This window comes from Marmota marmota, unplaced genomic scaffold (genome assembly GCF_001458135.2).
Source record: "Marmota marmota marmota unplaced genomic scaffold, marMar, whole genome shotgun sequence".
NCBI lineage: Eukaryota > Metazoa > Chordata > Mammalia > Rodentia > Sciuridae > Marmota > Marmota marmota.
In genome coordinates, this window is record NW_026000082.1 from 9,774,249 (window position 1) to 9,788,552 (window position 14,304).

At 44.5% G+C, this 14,304-nt stretch overlaps 1 protein-coding gene across 2 annotated transcripts in view; it reads left to right on the forward strand.

The window, feature by feature from the left end:
* Nucleotides 1-234: 234 nt before the first annotated feature.
* Plpp3 (phospholipid phosphatase 3) overlaps nucleotides 235-14,304 on the forward strand; it is a 46,951-nt gene continuing 32,881 nt past the window's right edge. The window contains exons 1-4 of one of the 2 annotated variants that reach the window (XM_048815315.1): nucleotides 235-239; nucleotides 1,428-1,432; nucleotides 4,454-4,456; nucleotides 5,764-5,921. In XM_048815315.1, the coding sequence (XP_048671272.1) occupies nucleotide 1,432; nucleotides 4,454-4,456; nucleotides 5,764-5,921 (162 nt within the window). In that variant the 5' untranslated portion in view covers nucleotides 235-239; nucleotides 1,428-1,431. Of the gene's footprint in view, nucleotides 240-1,427; nucleotides 1,433-4,453; nucleotides 4,457-5,732; nucleotides 5,922-14,304 lie in introns of those variants that run through there. The other variant, XM_015484943.2, reaches the window with a different exon arrangement.

The window sequence follows — 14,304 nt, forward strand, 5'->3', positions numbered from 1 at the left end:
GGGAAGGTCAGGTCAGGGAGGAAGAAAACATGCACCAAAAGAGAGGCAGACCTGGGTTCAAATCCCAGTGACCCATTTACCCATTTGGGGACTTTGGAGAAATTTATAAAGTTGCTGCCTTCAGTATTCTGTTGGGTACAAATGAAAACAACGGTCTACAACTTCTTGTAGCTATTACAGAAATTAAATAAATCAATTCCTAACTAGACTTGGAAGTAGAACTCCAGTGTCTTCTGTCTGTATTTCTGATTTTGACCTTAATTGGTGCTATTTGCTTGCTCTGCATTTTAGTTGACCTGCTTGATCTTTCTGATCCTCGGTTTTTCCATTTGCTAAATGGGTGGAACTGCACCTTCTCATTACTCTGCGCTGTAGGTAAAACATGTAAAGTTCCAGTCACGGAGTCCGACTAGCGGCCTAATTTGAGCAATTATGCTGTACCAGATGCCTGCACATGTACTCTGTATCCTGTATTATTTTGTGGGTAGGTACATAGGCTTTCTGCAGATGTTAGTTTAATTATTGCTCTTGCAGATCCTAGACTTTGCTCATTTTAAGGTACCTACAGATTGGTTTAAGTGGAAAATTGGAGAACTCTCAGAAAAGGCACTTGAAAGACTGGGTACACAGGAAGGATGGGAAGCCCCCTCTCTGTCGCTCTCTGACTTTGGTCGTGCAAAGACTGGAATCATTTCTCTTCATTCTCTCCCATTCTCCCCTCTCTTTTCGACCTCACCGAGGGCTTTCTAAACAGCACCTTGAGAGAAGGAGGCTGTGTTTAATTTTGTGCAAATGTGAAGCTGTGGCTGCAGGGAGTAGGGCTCAGGGCTGGGTCACTCTGGTAACACTTCCCACATGACTTTATCAATGGGTGGGCCACGAAAACTTAGCCTGTGTTTTCTTACACCCCACCCCCAAACCACCCAACCTGCCCAAGTGTTAGTTTTTCAAAGCCAGAGAAGTTTCAAAGGCCTGAACCCAACACAGGGGCCTTTCTTCCTGCTTTGATTTTCTGCCCATTAAGTGTTTGTCAGTGAGTTCGTATTTCGCCTCCTCTGCAGCCTACACATCCCAAGAAGTCCCTGGAGGTATAGGAAGTTAATTGATCTTGATTAAAAGAAGAAGAAAATGCTTGAGTCTGGTTTTAGGATCACCATATTATTATTATCTATCTCTCTCTCTCTGTCTCTCTCTCTCTCTCTCTCTCTCTCTCTGGCCCTGCTCTGTAAAAAGCTCGTAATGCACAGTTTATTATCAATAAATCTAAAGTCCAGGATATTGGCTTCAGAGTTTTGATTGGATTAGATGTGTGTGTGTCTAATCAGCATGTGTGTGGTGCACGGCAGTGAACGTCAGCACGTGTTATTGCCTTGATGGTTCCAAAACATTTTCTTTTTTTCCTTCACAGGCCATGAGAGTTAACTGAGCTTCAGTTAATTTATGAACACTCAGGTGCCTCCTGCTCTCTGGTTTTAGTGACTCACTTTAGAAAGTATTCGACATTTAGAGTCGGATCATTTGAACCTCATCCAGCTCCATCGCTTACTCTGGAAAGTCACTTTAATCTCTTTTTGAACCTTAGGGTAGCTTAATGTATTAGTTTTTATGACAGTTTCTCCTATTATCCTTTGGGCCACTGGAAGGTTGGGACTTGGCATCTTTTCATCTTGGTAGCGCAGCCAGTGCCTAGGACATAGGCATAGCCAGGTTTGTCCGACTTGCAGTGGTTTATGTGGGGACCCTCAACACCGTGTAGGCAGAGAATAGTTGTCAAGTAAGTGCTGGCTGTGGGGAGTCTTGGTGCTCTTCTTCCCCGGCTTTCCTTCGTTTTCTATTTGTATTTCTCCTCCACCCCTGGAGCAGAGTCTAAACTTGTATTATAAAAACCATCCGTTTTGTGGTTGCCAGTATTGGAATCCTTAAACTGCATGGATTTTTTTTGAGCATTCTTAGTCCATAACTCCCAGAAACCTCTCTGATTCACGTCAGGGTCAACTCAAGCCTCCCATCCCTTGTGGGACACCTTTGCTGATCCTGGTAGACTGGACTTAGTGCCCTTGCTGCAGTCTACACAGTGGTCTTTCCTCATACTGGAGAGACTTGAGTGCACTTATTCTGTGACTTTGTCACACCACCACCACTTCTCCAGAGTAGCTGCTGTGACAAGTCACCTTCAGCATCCCCAGTCCAGCACTGGAGATTTTCTTTAGGCAAAATGGCAAACGACTGTGGTGATGGATAATAAAGATGGTACCCGTGTCGGAAATGGAGACTCTGCTTTGGAAAAGGACAACTTGTTTTTCTGTGTCCTCAAAGCAAAGCATGGGCTTGTGTCTCTTGAGGACTGCCCAGTTGGGGACTGTTTATGCATGGCCTGTCAACTGAAGGCAATCTGAGGTTACCGCTTTCTGGAGGGAAGTCAAGATTTGACTGGCATCACTCCCCCCACCCCCTGTAATACTGCAAGTTTGGAGGGGAGGCAGAAAAAGCCTTTGGGTTTTCTAAATGCTATCTCCATGCCTTTCAAGCAAATAGGCAGAATATGTTCAGATCCAGCTTCTTCTCCGTTTGTGGTCATCATCCACATAATCAGAACCGGAAACTCTCCCCAGCCATAGGCAAAGAAAGAAAAGGATTTGGATTGTTCCAAAGAGAAGGCAAAGGAACTGAGAGGACAGATTTTTGTTTTTTTTTTTCTAGCCATCTCTGCGGGACTTTTTTCTCTTCTCCTTTTTAACATTTATTCACTGTCCTTGTTAGGTCTCAGACTCGGTATTGACGTGACCCAGTGTCATTCCCTTGAATTTCTTCCACCTAAAATTTCCTGACTGGTTTTGATGATGTCTTCCAGCCTGGACTGTAAGCTCCCTGAGGCCAGGGTCTGGGTCATGTTTGTATTCCATAACTTAATACACACAGTTAAGGGTCAATGAATATGTGTTGAGTAAGTAGATCCATGAATAAATGAACACATCAGCTTATCATCTCAATAGTCCTAAAGTTGGATTTCATTCTTCCCATGGAGCATGTGGGAAGGGGAGACTTGGAGGTGGGAAATCACTTGCTCAAGTAATAGGGAACAGAACTGAGACCATTAACTGAGTTCTGTCAACTCCAAAGCTCCTTACACGTGTTTTATTGTCCTTAGAAACATATGTTTTACAGGCCTATCATGTGAACACTATTAAAAATAGAAGCTGGAGGCCTAGAGCATAACACAAGGGTAAGAAACTCAGAGTCTATTCCCTCCCTGAGTTTATTAGCAACGCTTTGGCTCCCAGGCACCATGGAGGCTGCAGCCGGCTCGGACTCGAAGCTAAGCTTTTTTTTTTTTATCATGATGTGTGGAACTTTAAAAGTGGACTATTAATATCATACGGCTGGCTTCTCAGCTACTTTTCATAGCCAGTTGGGTCACATTTCAAAATGTTTGGGCTGTGAATTGAAGATGGGGTTTGGGCCCATATGTTCTCTCTCCCCAGGCCCCCCCTGGACCCAAAATGGTCCGCTGACTCCTGTCACTTTTGAGCCAGAGCATTCCTCCTTTGCCGCCCCCCTCCTCTGCTCTGCAGCACAGAGTTCCAAGATCTAATGGTTATTGCCTTTCAGGGCCCCTCCGTGTTTACTTTGAGAAGGTCAGGCACAATACTGTGGTGTGTCGCTGTTCTTTCTTTTCAAAGCACCAGTATGAATTTGATAAAGTAAATTGTTGTTCTAGCAGGAAGCAGTTAGGGGTCACAAAATAAATAGCCGTAGAATTCAAATAAATCCAAAGAATAAAACCAAATAAATCCATGTGCGTATGCATGGTGATACATAAATACACTTTTAAGAAAGTGAGCATTTTTATCACTGCCGGTCTGGACCAAAGTAATTGAAAAATTGTGGAGTTCATGGTACTTTTTCTTTTTTTTTTTGGAGGCGGTCAGGGGCTTTAGCAACGTGACATGAATTTAGTTCTTTTAAGTAAGTGCTTATCTCGAGATTTTTTTTTCAGCTAATGAATTTCACATTTGGATGAAACCAATTTGCAAAGTTAAATTAGGGATTTAGGCATTTAGTAAGGTGGACTGAGGAACCCTAAATGAGCTAACCATTCTGAGTCTCTGTTCTTTTCACCTAGAGATGGGAGAGACTAGTGCTTAAATGGTGCTTTAAAATGACCTTTCAGGGTTATTGAAGAGTCAATGTGAAAACACTTATAAAGTGTCTAACACACTATTGGTGATCAGTCAATGATGGTTGTTATCACCAAGATAGTTTTGTGGTCTTTTTAGTCCTGAGGTTCAGTAAAAACCCTAATCCTCTTACTTTGTGAGGTGGCGTTGGAACCTGGTGTTGAACTTGGGCAGTAGGAGAGCAAGAAATATTTCAGTGTAGAGAACAGCAAGAACCAAGACGGTCACTGGGTGTTCTCTGAGGGGTGTGTGTGTGTGTGTGTGTGTGTGTGAAGTGGGTGGAAGAGGAGAGGAAAGGAGGGGAGAGGAAACTACGAAGCTGGAGAGGAGGTTCAGGTCATGGGCAACTCCTGAGGTCAGGCTTAGGGAATTTATCTCACCCTGGGCAATGAGGAGCCCTTGAAGATACTCGTGGTCAGAGCCCTTCAGGAAGTAAACTAGTGGATATGTAGGAGACATTAGGAGCCAGGAAACCAATTTGGAGACTGCAGTAGTGACCTCAGAGTTATTATGGGCATGTACCTTTTGCTTCAGGGTTTTGAGGGACTTTTCTGGGCCGATACTAGAATCCATTGGCCATGACCTTGGAGAGAATGGCATCTGAGCTGGCCACTGATTACCAGCAGCAGCTGCAAGAGCCACCTGATTTTCCAGTGCCCTTGGGCTCCTCTCCAGGACTGCGGACGATGAGGCTGAGCTAGACTCTGCTGTCTTGTCAATGACTCTGAGCATTGAAAGAAAAGACTTGAAAATAGCATTCATTGAGCAGCTACCCTGTACCCGACACTGTGCTAGAGCTTTTATGTGTGTGATCTCATTTAATCATTGTCACAACTCATTTAATAACTGTGAGGAAACTGAGGCTCATGGAGATGGAGTGAGGGCTAGAGGTTGCACCCACCACAAGGAAGTGGTGGATTTGAGATTCACATCTAGGTTATCTGATTGCAAGGCAATTAGCCTTAGGGTGAGCTGCCCAAGGGGAAGTGGGTAAGAGCAAAGAAATAATGCCTTTGGAGGCATAGTGGGCATCACAAGGTTTGACTGTATTAGTAATTATTGATCCTTAGGCTGGGAATATAGTTCAGTTGGTAGTGTGCTTGCCTCGCATACACAAGGCCCTGGGTTCGATCCCCAGAATTACAAAAAAAAAAAAAAAAAAAAAGGTAATCATTGATCCTTAATAATTAATGCTGGTCATTATCACCAAGACAATTTTGTGGACTTTTCAGTCCAGAGGTTCAGTAAAACTCCTAGTCCTCTTACTTTATGAGGACCATTAATTAATCCTTAATAATTAATTGACCTTTAACTGTTAGCAGGGTGTTGTGGAGCAGGGTTGTGGAAGAACCTGCCCTGGTTCTTCCAATACCCTCCTCTGAGTTTGAGGGGTAAGAAAAGAGGATGATCCCTATCATGGAATCTTCTTATAGCCCATGGATTGCTACAAAGGAAAGGAATTAACATTACTATCAGTGTCATTTGGAGAGGTTTCTGCTGTCCTTGTTCCTCTTTGCTACCTTGCACTGATTCTTTTTTCCCCCCTTTCCTGTTCTTGTTTTTCCCTGTATGTGCGTGGTTGCAGCGGGACTGCCCTTCATCATCATCGAGACAAGCACCATCCAGCCTTACCACCGAGGGTTTTATTGCAGTGATGAGAGCATCAAGTACCCACTGAAAACCGGAGAGACGATAAATGATGCCGTGCTCTGTGCTGTGGGGATTGTCATTGCCATCCTTGCGGTAAGTGTCGGGTCTCCACCAGGTCCACCTTGTCTTGACACTTTCCTGTGTTATGGTATTATAGGACGTCTGCGCCAACAGAGATGTGTATACCAAGCCAAGGGAGACTTCCTCCAAGTACAAGCCAACAAAACCAATGGAGAATTCTCCCAAGTAGAATTTTACTGAATGCTATTTATTGTCTGCCATTGATATTATTACTAAAAGCCCACATTTACTGTGCAATACACACTATGCACCCTTTTAAAATATTTTTCACACATTATCCTCAACGATCCAGTGGAGTCTAAATATTATTCTTATTTTTCTTCTGCAAATTAAGAAACTAAGGTCCACTGAGTAAGACTAATTTGCTCAAGATCACTTGGTTAATAAGTTGTAGAGTTGAGATTTGAACCTAGTTATCTCTTACACAGATCTGAGCTCTGGGCCACTGTGCGGGAAGTACCTTACCAGCTCTCTCGGATGTTTTCTGTGTTCTTTCCATGCTTTTTCTGCACTTAGCTTCAGTGACTATGCCACTGGTGTGCTCTGGCATAGTGTTTAGTTTTCCTGCCAGTGGCTGTGGCACCAATGTAATAGGATTTGGATCCCAGACAAATAGCTTCTAAACCTGGTCCCCCGATAACAAGTCATAGACCTCTAAAACCAGCAATGACCATCTTGCATCATGGTGCTGCAGTAAGGTATAAAAGGGATTATGAAAATTGGAACACTTTACAAACTCTTAATTGCTGAGCAGGTTACTTGCGTGCAGGTGTAAAGTCCAGGCTTACAGGTCCAGGGCCTCCAATAAAGGGTGCAGTCCTCATTGAGGACATTACAGAAATGAGCCGTGGACTTTGACAAGATGCAGAGTTATTTTGAGCCATGGTGACCCCACGAGAATAGGGGTATGGCCCACATGGGCCCTACTTGGAAGGTCACCACCCTATTTTAGTGTGTCCATTTAAGGCAGAAAAGGAGGAGGATAATTGAAATCCAGTCTTGTGATTTGCAAGTCCTACATTGTCACAGCTTCCAGAATTTCCTAAGCTTGTTTTCTGCCCTTGAGCCCTGGCCATGTGGGTGAAAGGGATAAGTGACACATCCATCAGGTTTATAAATCCCTTTTGCAGATCTTTCGAATCACGTTACTGTTGAGCATAGTGTGGTAACTCAACTTTGGCCTGTATTAGAAAGCTAAGCATGAAGAGAGATAATATTTAGAACACTAAATGTGAAATAAAGGCTCTTGTCCTCATTATGGAGATGGAAAATCCAAAGCTTAGAGGGATTCTATGGCTTAAAGTCTGTAGTCAGAAAAAAATCTGGTTCAAGCCTACGCTTGGCTTATTTCAAAGCCTCTTTCCATCATGAAGACTTACATTCAAGATGGCTGCCCAACCCTAATGAGCTGCTCCAGGGGATAGGCGGTTGGCTTATCTTGCCTACTCTAGATCAGATGTACTCTGCTGATATTACAGGAACCACATTGCATGAAGTTTTTCTCCGGACTTGCCCACTCTGGGGGTTGGTTGTAAACTTTTGAGACCCCCTCTTTGTTTTTTAATAACATCGTAAACCAGGCGCACAACCAACAGTTTGAATTTGGGGAGGGGGAAGGGGCCTAGTAGAATTCTTTCCAACCTTTAAAAAGAAAAACAGTCCATTTGGCAACTGTAGTAGTTTCTCAAAGGTGGACTAAGGATCTTTGTTGTGTTCAAAAGCTGAAAAACGAAAGGTTTGATTTTACCATTTGTTCCAAATTGGTGGCTATGGAGTTGGGCTCTTTAGGAAGAATGGCTGTTCCCGAAAAAGGTGTTTGTGGTGGAAGGCAAATAATTGCACAGTATCTTGGGATCAGTTTGAACAGGTGCTTTTGACAGCTGGAGGATCAGTTAATTGAATGCTTCAAAGGAGCACGTTAGACTCCAGGAGTGTCCTGAGGTAAGAGCAGCACCAGGATGGCTCTGTCACATGTCTTCCTATCTCTACCTGGTCGTGTTCCAATCTTGCCTAGTGGTCTGCTTCCAGGCACATCGCAGTGGAGAGGTAAATTAGGAGGCTTTCTTAATCCGAATTAGGTGACTCATTGGTGCCCCTGACCCTCAGTTTTCTCATCTGTGAAGTGGGAGTGGTGTTGGTAGTCCCGAGGGGAACTGGGTTGCTGAAAGAATTCATGCAATAATGCCTGGAGACACACAGGTAGCCACGTGCTACCTGGAATGTGTGTGGGGAGGTGTGGTTCTGGGTTCTCACCTGACCCCAGCATGGGCAAAGGAAATGTTAAAGGAGCTCCTTTGAGGGCCACGTCTCTCTTCCCATCTTTCCTTAATCCCCAAGCAAAGGTCCCAGTCAACAGCTCCTCACCTGAGGCTTGTCAAGGCCAGTCTCCACCTCCTCCAGCGACGCCAGTAGGTCTAAGAAAAAAAAAATCTGCTTTTCAGAGCTCAGCTGTACCTGTCCTCTTCCCTCATGTCATGTTGATGTTTTAATTAAAATGCTGTCTGAGGCTGGGGATGTGGTTCAAACGGTAGCGCGCTCACCTGGCATGCGCGGGGCACTGGGTTCGATCCTCAGCACCACATACAAATAAAAATAAAGATGTTGTGCCCACTGAAAACTAAAATATAAATATTAAGAAAATAGATAAATAAATAAAAAATAAAATACTGTCTGAATTCTCGGGTTTCCTTGAAGCAGACCTGTGCTCTGGGCCTTGGTTATAGGACAAGCAGAGGCATTGCTTCCTTATTCTATGTGAGATCAGCACGATGGTTTGATGGTTTTTCTACACCTTGGGGAGACACCAGGCAAGACAATGCCACACTAATTGCTTTCCCTTGTTGAGTTCTGCTGTGTGCCCTGGACTATGTCCATGCATTTCACCCTGGAAGAGACCCCAAAAGCCAGGTATTGTTACGTTTAGCGTGGGGCAAAGGACATACAATCCAGGTCTGATTTGAGCTCTTGTCCTATGGGACATGTGTCAAGTTCATGAATTTCTTCGAGCCTCCGTAGACTTATCTGTTAAATGGAGAGAGTATGTCTACGGACTAAGGTTTTGAGAATAAAATGAGCTCCTGTCTATAAAGTGACTCAGTGCCTGGCATATACAGTCTACCCAGTAAATATTAACTATCTTTATCGTAAATGAGTAAACAGACTCAAAAAGTGAGGCGACTTAGCCACAGCAATATATCTGAGAAGAAGAGACAGAAAAAGTCCCAATCTTTCCTTGGAGTTACTGAATTAGAACCCAGGTCATTTGAGTCTCCCTCCTTTGCAGTAGGACTTTTGCCTCCTGATCTAGCTGCAGTTGCATGTCAGCTGGAGGCGTGGGTGGACCGTGGCCCCTGATGATGTCAACTAGCCTGCTTTCCTGCCCTGCCTACCAGGAGTACTCCAGGAGAAAAATGCATGCAGAGGCCTCAGAGGCCAAGTGCAGAATTTGCTTTGGTTTGCTCAACTCTGGAAAAGCTATACAACTTAACAACAGCGACACCACATTTCCCACTTTTCCATCCTGGCCATAAGAGCCTGGCTGGCTTCATCCAGAACCGGCTTCTGATCAGAGGACATGAGTGACCCTCATAGTGGGGGCAGGTTGCGGGGCTGGGAATCTCATCATCTTGCTACCTGCTGTCCTGGGCCTTCTGCTGCCGAATGTCAGGTCTGTTTGAAGCAGCAGGAGAAGACTTGCCTGATTTGGAGGTCGTGGATCCAGGGTGAACAGCCCCCACAACAAAGGAACGGAATGGCAGCGGAGGCCAGGGTGGTGCAGAGATGCAAATCATCAGAAGTTATAGGGAAAGCAGACACCTTTCTGTGGCAGGACTTATGGAAAAACCCAGTCATTTTGACCTCTTTTTCATATGTATCTCAGATTCTGGAATTATAGCATAATAGGAATTCCTTCCAAATCCACAAAGCAATGGTTCCTATACCTGCTTTGCAAAAGCTTAATGACTCTAGCAGCAGCGAGATTAGAAGCAAGCAATAAAATCCCACCTCCTATCTAGCCTCCCTTCAGTTGTGCCTTGCACTGTGTTATGAAGATTATTCTAAGCAAAGTTTTTAATATGGCAAAAATGCTCAGTATTCTTTTTAAATAAACACGGGCTCAGTACTTGCTTTGGTCAGACCCCAGAAGGGATTTATATAGATTCTTAGTACCTAGGAATTGATGCATGGGTGAGTCATGGATGAATCCCCTTCTCCTTCTCGCCATAAAAATGCTACTTTCCCTCCAGGACCCCTCGGCCCCTTGAAACTGACTTCTGTAATTATTTTCCTAACTAAAGAAAAAATCTCAGGCTTTGGCATCATCCGACTGAGGCTCAAGTCCCAACTTCTGTGCTTACTAATTCTTTTACTTATCTTGCAGCCTCAGGGCAACCATTGACCCACCACCACCACTCCCCCACCTTGGAGCTACATTTTTTCCTTTTCTCTAAATTCGTGGCAGAGTTCATTTTGGTCCATCAAACAGATGATATTATATATGTGAGATCGGTGAGACCCATCCTTTCTTTTTGGAATATAGCCGTGCAAAGTGCACACTCTCTTATTTGCACCTGGAAGTCATTCTGAGAGGTGGATTGTTAGAGCTGAGACATCTGGGACTCTAGGTTATTCAGTGACTCTCCCATAACTGGCAAGGCCAGACCAGGAATCCTCTGATTCATAAGCCAATGCTTTTTAAATAATGGTGCCACTGCTGCCCTCTAAGCCAGCTCTTGTCTAGGCATCTGTGGCATGCTAGATACTGGGAACACAGTGGTGAGGCTTAGTCCAATAAACTGCATGTTGTCTTGTGGCCCTAAATCCCATCTCAGCAGGCAAGTAGCACCTGTAATAGGGTGTCTTGTGATGCATTCCTGCCCAGGTCTTGTCTCCCCAGCTAGATGACAGTTCCTAGGAGACAGAGGCCAGTAGGAGCTAAATAAAAACCAAGTAGACATCTTGAGGAAGCATTCTGCTGCCTCCTCCCAGGCTTCTGAAGATTGTGGAGAACCCTGGGCCCACCTCTATTCTTGGCAGTGTCTGTGCTGAATTGTCTTATCTGTTTACTGGTCTATTTCCTGCCCATCCTGTTAGCTGCACAGGGTAGGGATTGATCTGATTTGATTTTTATTGCTAGTGCAAGACAAAGGCCATGGTACTCAGTATCATGTTTGTGAAAATCACCAAAGAGGCCTAAAATTATGGGCCAAAAACCAAAAGCATTTGGCCACATGGATGTCAGAGGCTCTGTGGAGCAGGGGCAGGTATCCTGTTTGCTTCCTGAAAAATCTTAAATAGGTTCCATGAGGTGCATGGGAATACACTCTGTGCCACATGCAAATTTCTTGCTGGAGAGACAAGAAGAAGAGCTTAATACCTCCAGGACTTGTTTATTCAGGATCAGGCTTCGGTTTGCCCACATCTGGAGTTCATTAGTCCCCCACCCCCATCTCCCTTTATCTGCAACAACTCTGCCAAGAAAACAAGGCTCCCCAACATTGCCTCCTCATTAAAGGCTGGTCGATTTTCAACTCTGCAAAAAGTGAAGTTGTGCTGGCCCAGCAGTGTGTTAGTGGGAGACCCAGTCCCCTGGTTTACAATCCACTACATCTGTGCAATTACCAAGACCACCAACAGAGAGAGGCCACATGAATCCTTCAACTATGTTGTCCCCTGATCAGATGGCTATGAGTTCTTCTGAGACCTTCTCCCTGGGGGATGCTGGGAGGGACATCTATTTGGGATTTAACAAACACAGGCATTGAGGTTGTACTGTCTGGGATCTCGTGTGTTCCTTTTCCTGCCACCCACACTCACTCCTATCCCTGGGAAGAGGTGACACTGGCAGCGATTCTTAGTTATGTACAGCTTTTAGGGGTTCATGACTTTTGGGAAAATGTGTCTAGTACCAAGATAACAATAGTCTCTATTTCAATTGATAATACTCATGAGGCTGGGAAATATGTTGTGTGAGTCAGTGTGTGTTGGGGAAAGGGGTAGACCATCCGATTGATGGACCAAAAACTAGTTTACCTTATCATAAATCCTCTCAACAGCTATGCAAGGTAGGTATTATATTTATTTCATTTTATAAATGAGAGAGGACACTGGAGCTTGAAAAAGCAAAGAGATTAGTCCAGGATTACTCTGCTTACAGAAAGAGGGACCAGGAATCAAAACTCAGGTCTGTCCTGCTTTGAAGTCCATGCGTTTTGATGGACAGTTATTGAAGACCCATGCTGTGCAGAGTGCTCATTATTTAGTTAGCTGTAAAGCTTTTTGTTCCTTGGGTGGGGAGGGTTCAATGTATGGAGGAAGACAAATCATACACAATACTGGCAGACGGCCACCAGAGATGGACAGTGTGGTGCGATCTGCGATTTGTACAGAAGGTGAACCTGTGGTGAACAGCTCCCTCCTAACAAGCTGATGTAAAATATATAGAATTGTCCTTGGAGCTTAGGGTCCAAAGGGGATGCAAGGCAAGACTAAACAAGACAAGCTGCACTATTAGACCTTCAAGAAGAGGAAAGAATTGGTCAGCAAATAAAGACAGGAGGAGGAAATGCACAGCAGGGGGTCACAGGGAGGGAGAGTTTCAGAACGTTGAAACTTCTTTCCTTTGGGCTTGAGAAACAAGCTGAGAAAAAAATGATTCTCCTTGCAAGATCCTTCATCCCCACATGGTGTCACGTGAGAATACAGTGCTGTTGGGAGTTCAGAGGAAGAATGCTTAAGGCTGTTTTCATCTGCAGAGGCCCGCATCAGTCATTGTTTAGTGAGAACTTGCCTCATTCAGTTATCACAGCAACCCTTATGCTCCTGATACTGGTATCAACCCCATCTTATGGATAAACAACTGGAGGCTTGAGAGCTCAATCGTCCAAGAGTCATAACTGGAAAAACCAGAACCCTACCCCGGCAGAGTGCTCCAGTACCCTGGTTAGACTTGAACTCTGCTTTGAAGAAGGGGTGGCATTTTCTCGAGAGATCCTGATATTCCAGGCAGAGGGGATTGCTCCACCAGTGGGAGAGACTTGGCAGCAATAGTGCTTGCAGGAAAACTGTCAAGCAGACCCGGAAGTGCACAGTATAAGGGAACTGACAAAGTCCAGGCAAGGAAAAAAAGATGGAAGTAAGATTGTGGAAGTCTTTGAATGCTGAGGATTTTTTACTCCACTTAATTGCTAGATAATGATTAGAGTATTATTTCAAGCTATTGTGCTCGGTTTTCTAATGATTGTAAGAATGAGACCTGAGCCACGAAGGTAGGAATGTGGGGTAGGCTGGAGCTAGAGAAACAGAGAGGGAGAAGGAGGCATCTTTTGGAGGTCATCTTCCCAGAAGGAATAATTGAAGGTATTTCAAGAGGCTGAGATCGAAGCAGAAAGCCAGGGGCACAACTTCAGGGAAGAGTCACATTTATGGGGTGGAAGCCAGATGTGGAAACTCAAGAAGAAGGAGAAATTAGTTTAGAAATAACAATAACAACAACAAAAAGAGCAATATTAAGGAAGCTGAGCAAATTCAATGTGAAAAAAGGAGTACAAAGTTGTGAGCAGGCAATGTCACAGAAAGAACAGCCAGGAGACTCTCGCACGGACTACAGAGCTGGTCACCCAGGAGCCTATGGCTCTGAGTCCCTGAAAATATTAGTGGAAAATAATAATGCTCCATGCTTCAAACTGTTTTCTTCATAAGACTTGTGTGATCAAGTCAGCCGTTGCTGATTCCAGACATAAATATTTTCTGAAGATTCTGTCTGGCCTCTTTGCTGCCCATGTTCTAGATGGTGGAGTCTTGTCATTATCTACAGAGCCCAGAAACTCCTCTGATGGCCTTGGACAAATCTATGTCCTCATTACCTTTCCCAGGCACTGATCTCCTGCCAAGAGGCTGAAGATGACCAATTGAGAGAGGAATCAAAGATTAAATTTCTAATCGATTTCCAGTTACAGATGAGACTGTACTGCATTGCCCTCAGTAGAGCAGTCAGCTTCAGAGAAAATGTAGCTATGCTTCCGTCTCCAGGCTTAGGAGCAGAACCTTGAGACTGAGAAGGAAACTGAGATGATTCTTCATCATCAAAGATTTGTCGAACGACTCTCTTATGGGTGGAAGGAACTTCATCCGCCTACGTAACTGAGATGTGAAAAATAACTCGGCTCTTTGTGGTCAGCAAGGCCTTAGGTGTGCAAGGTCATCTATGTCTGTCTGTCTCTGGAGACTCTGCTGCCTGCCAGGGCATCTAGGAGACAGCCAGCTTGGCACAAGCAGTTAGAACCTTTTCTTTTTCTTTCTTTCTTTTTTTTTCAGTACTGGGGATTTAACCCAGGGGGGATTTAACCCACGGGGGCTCTGCCCCTGAGCTGCATCCCTGACCCTTTTTATCTTT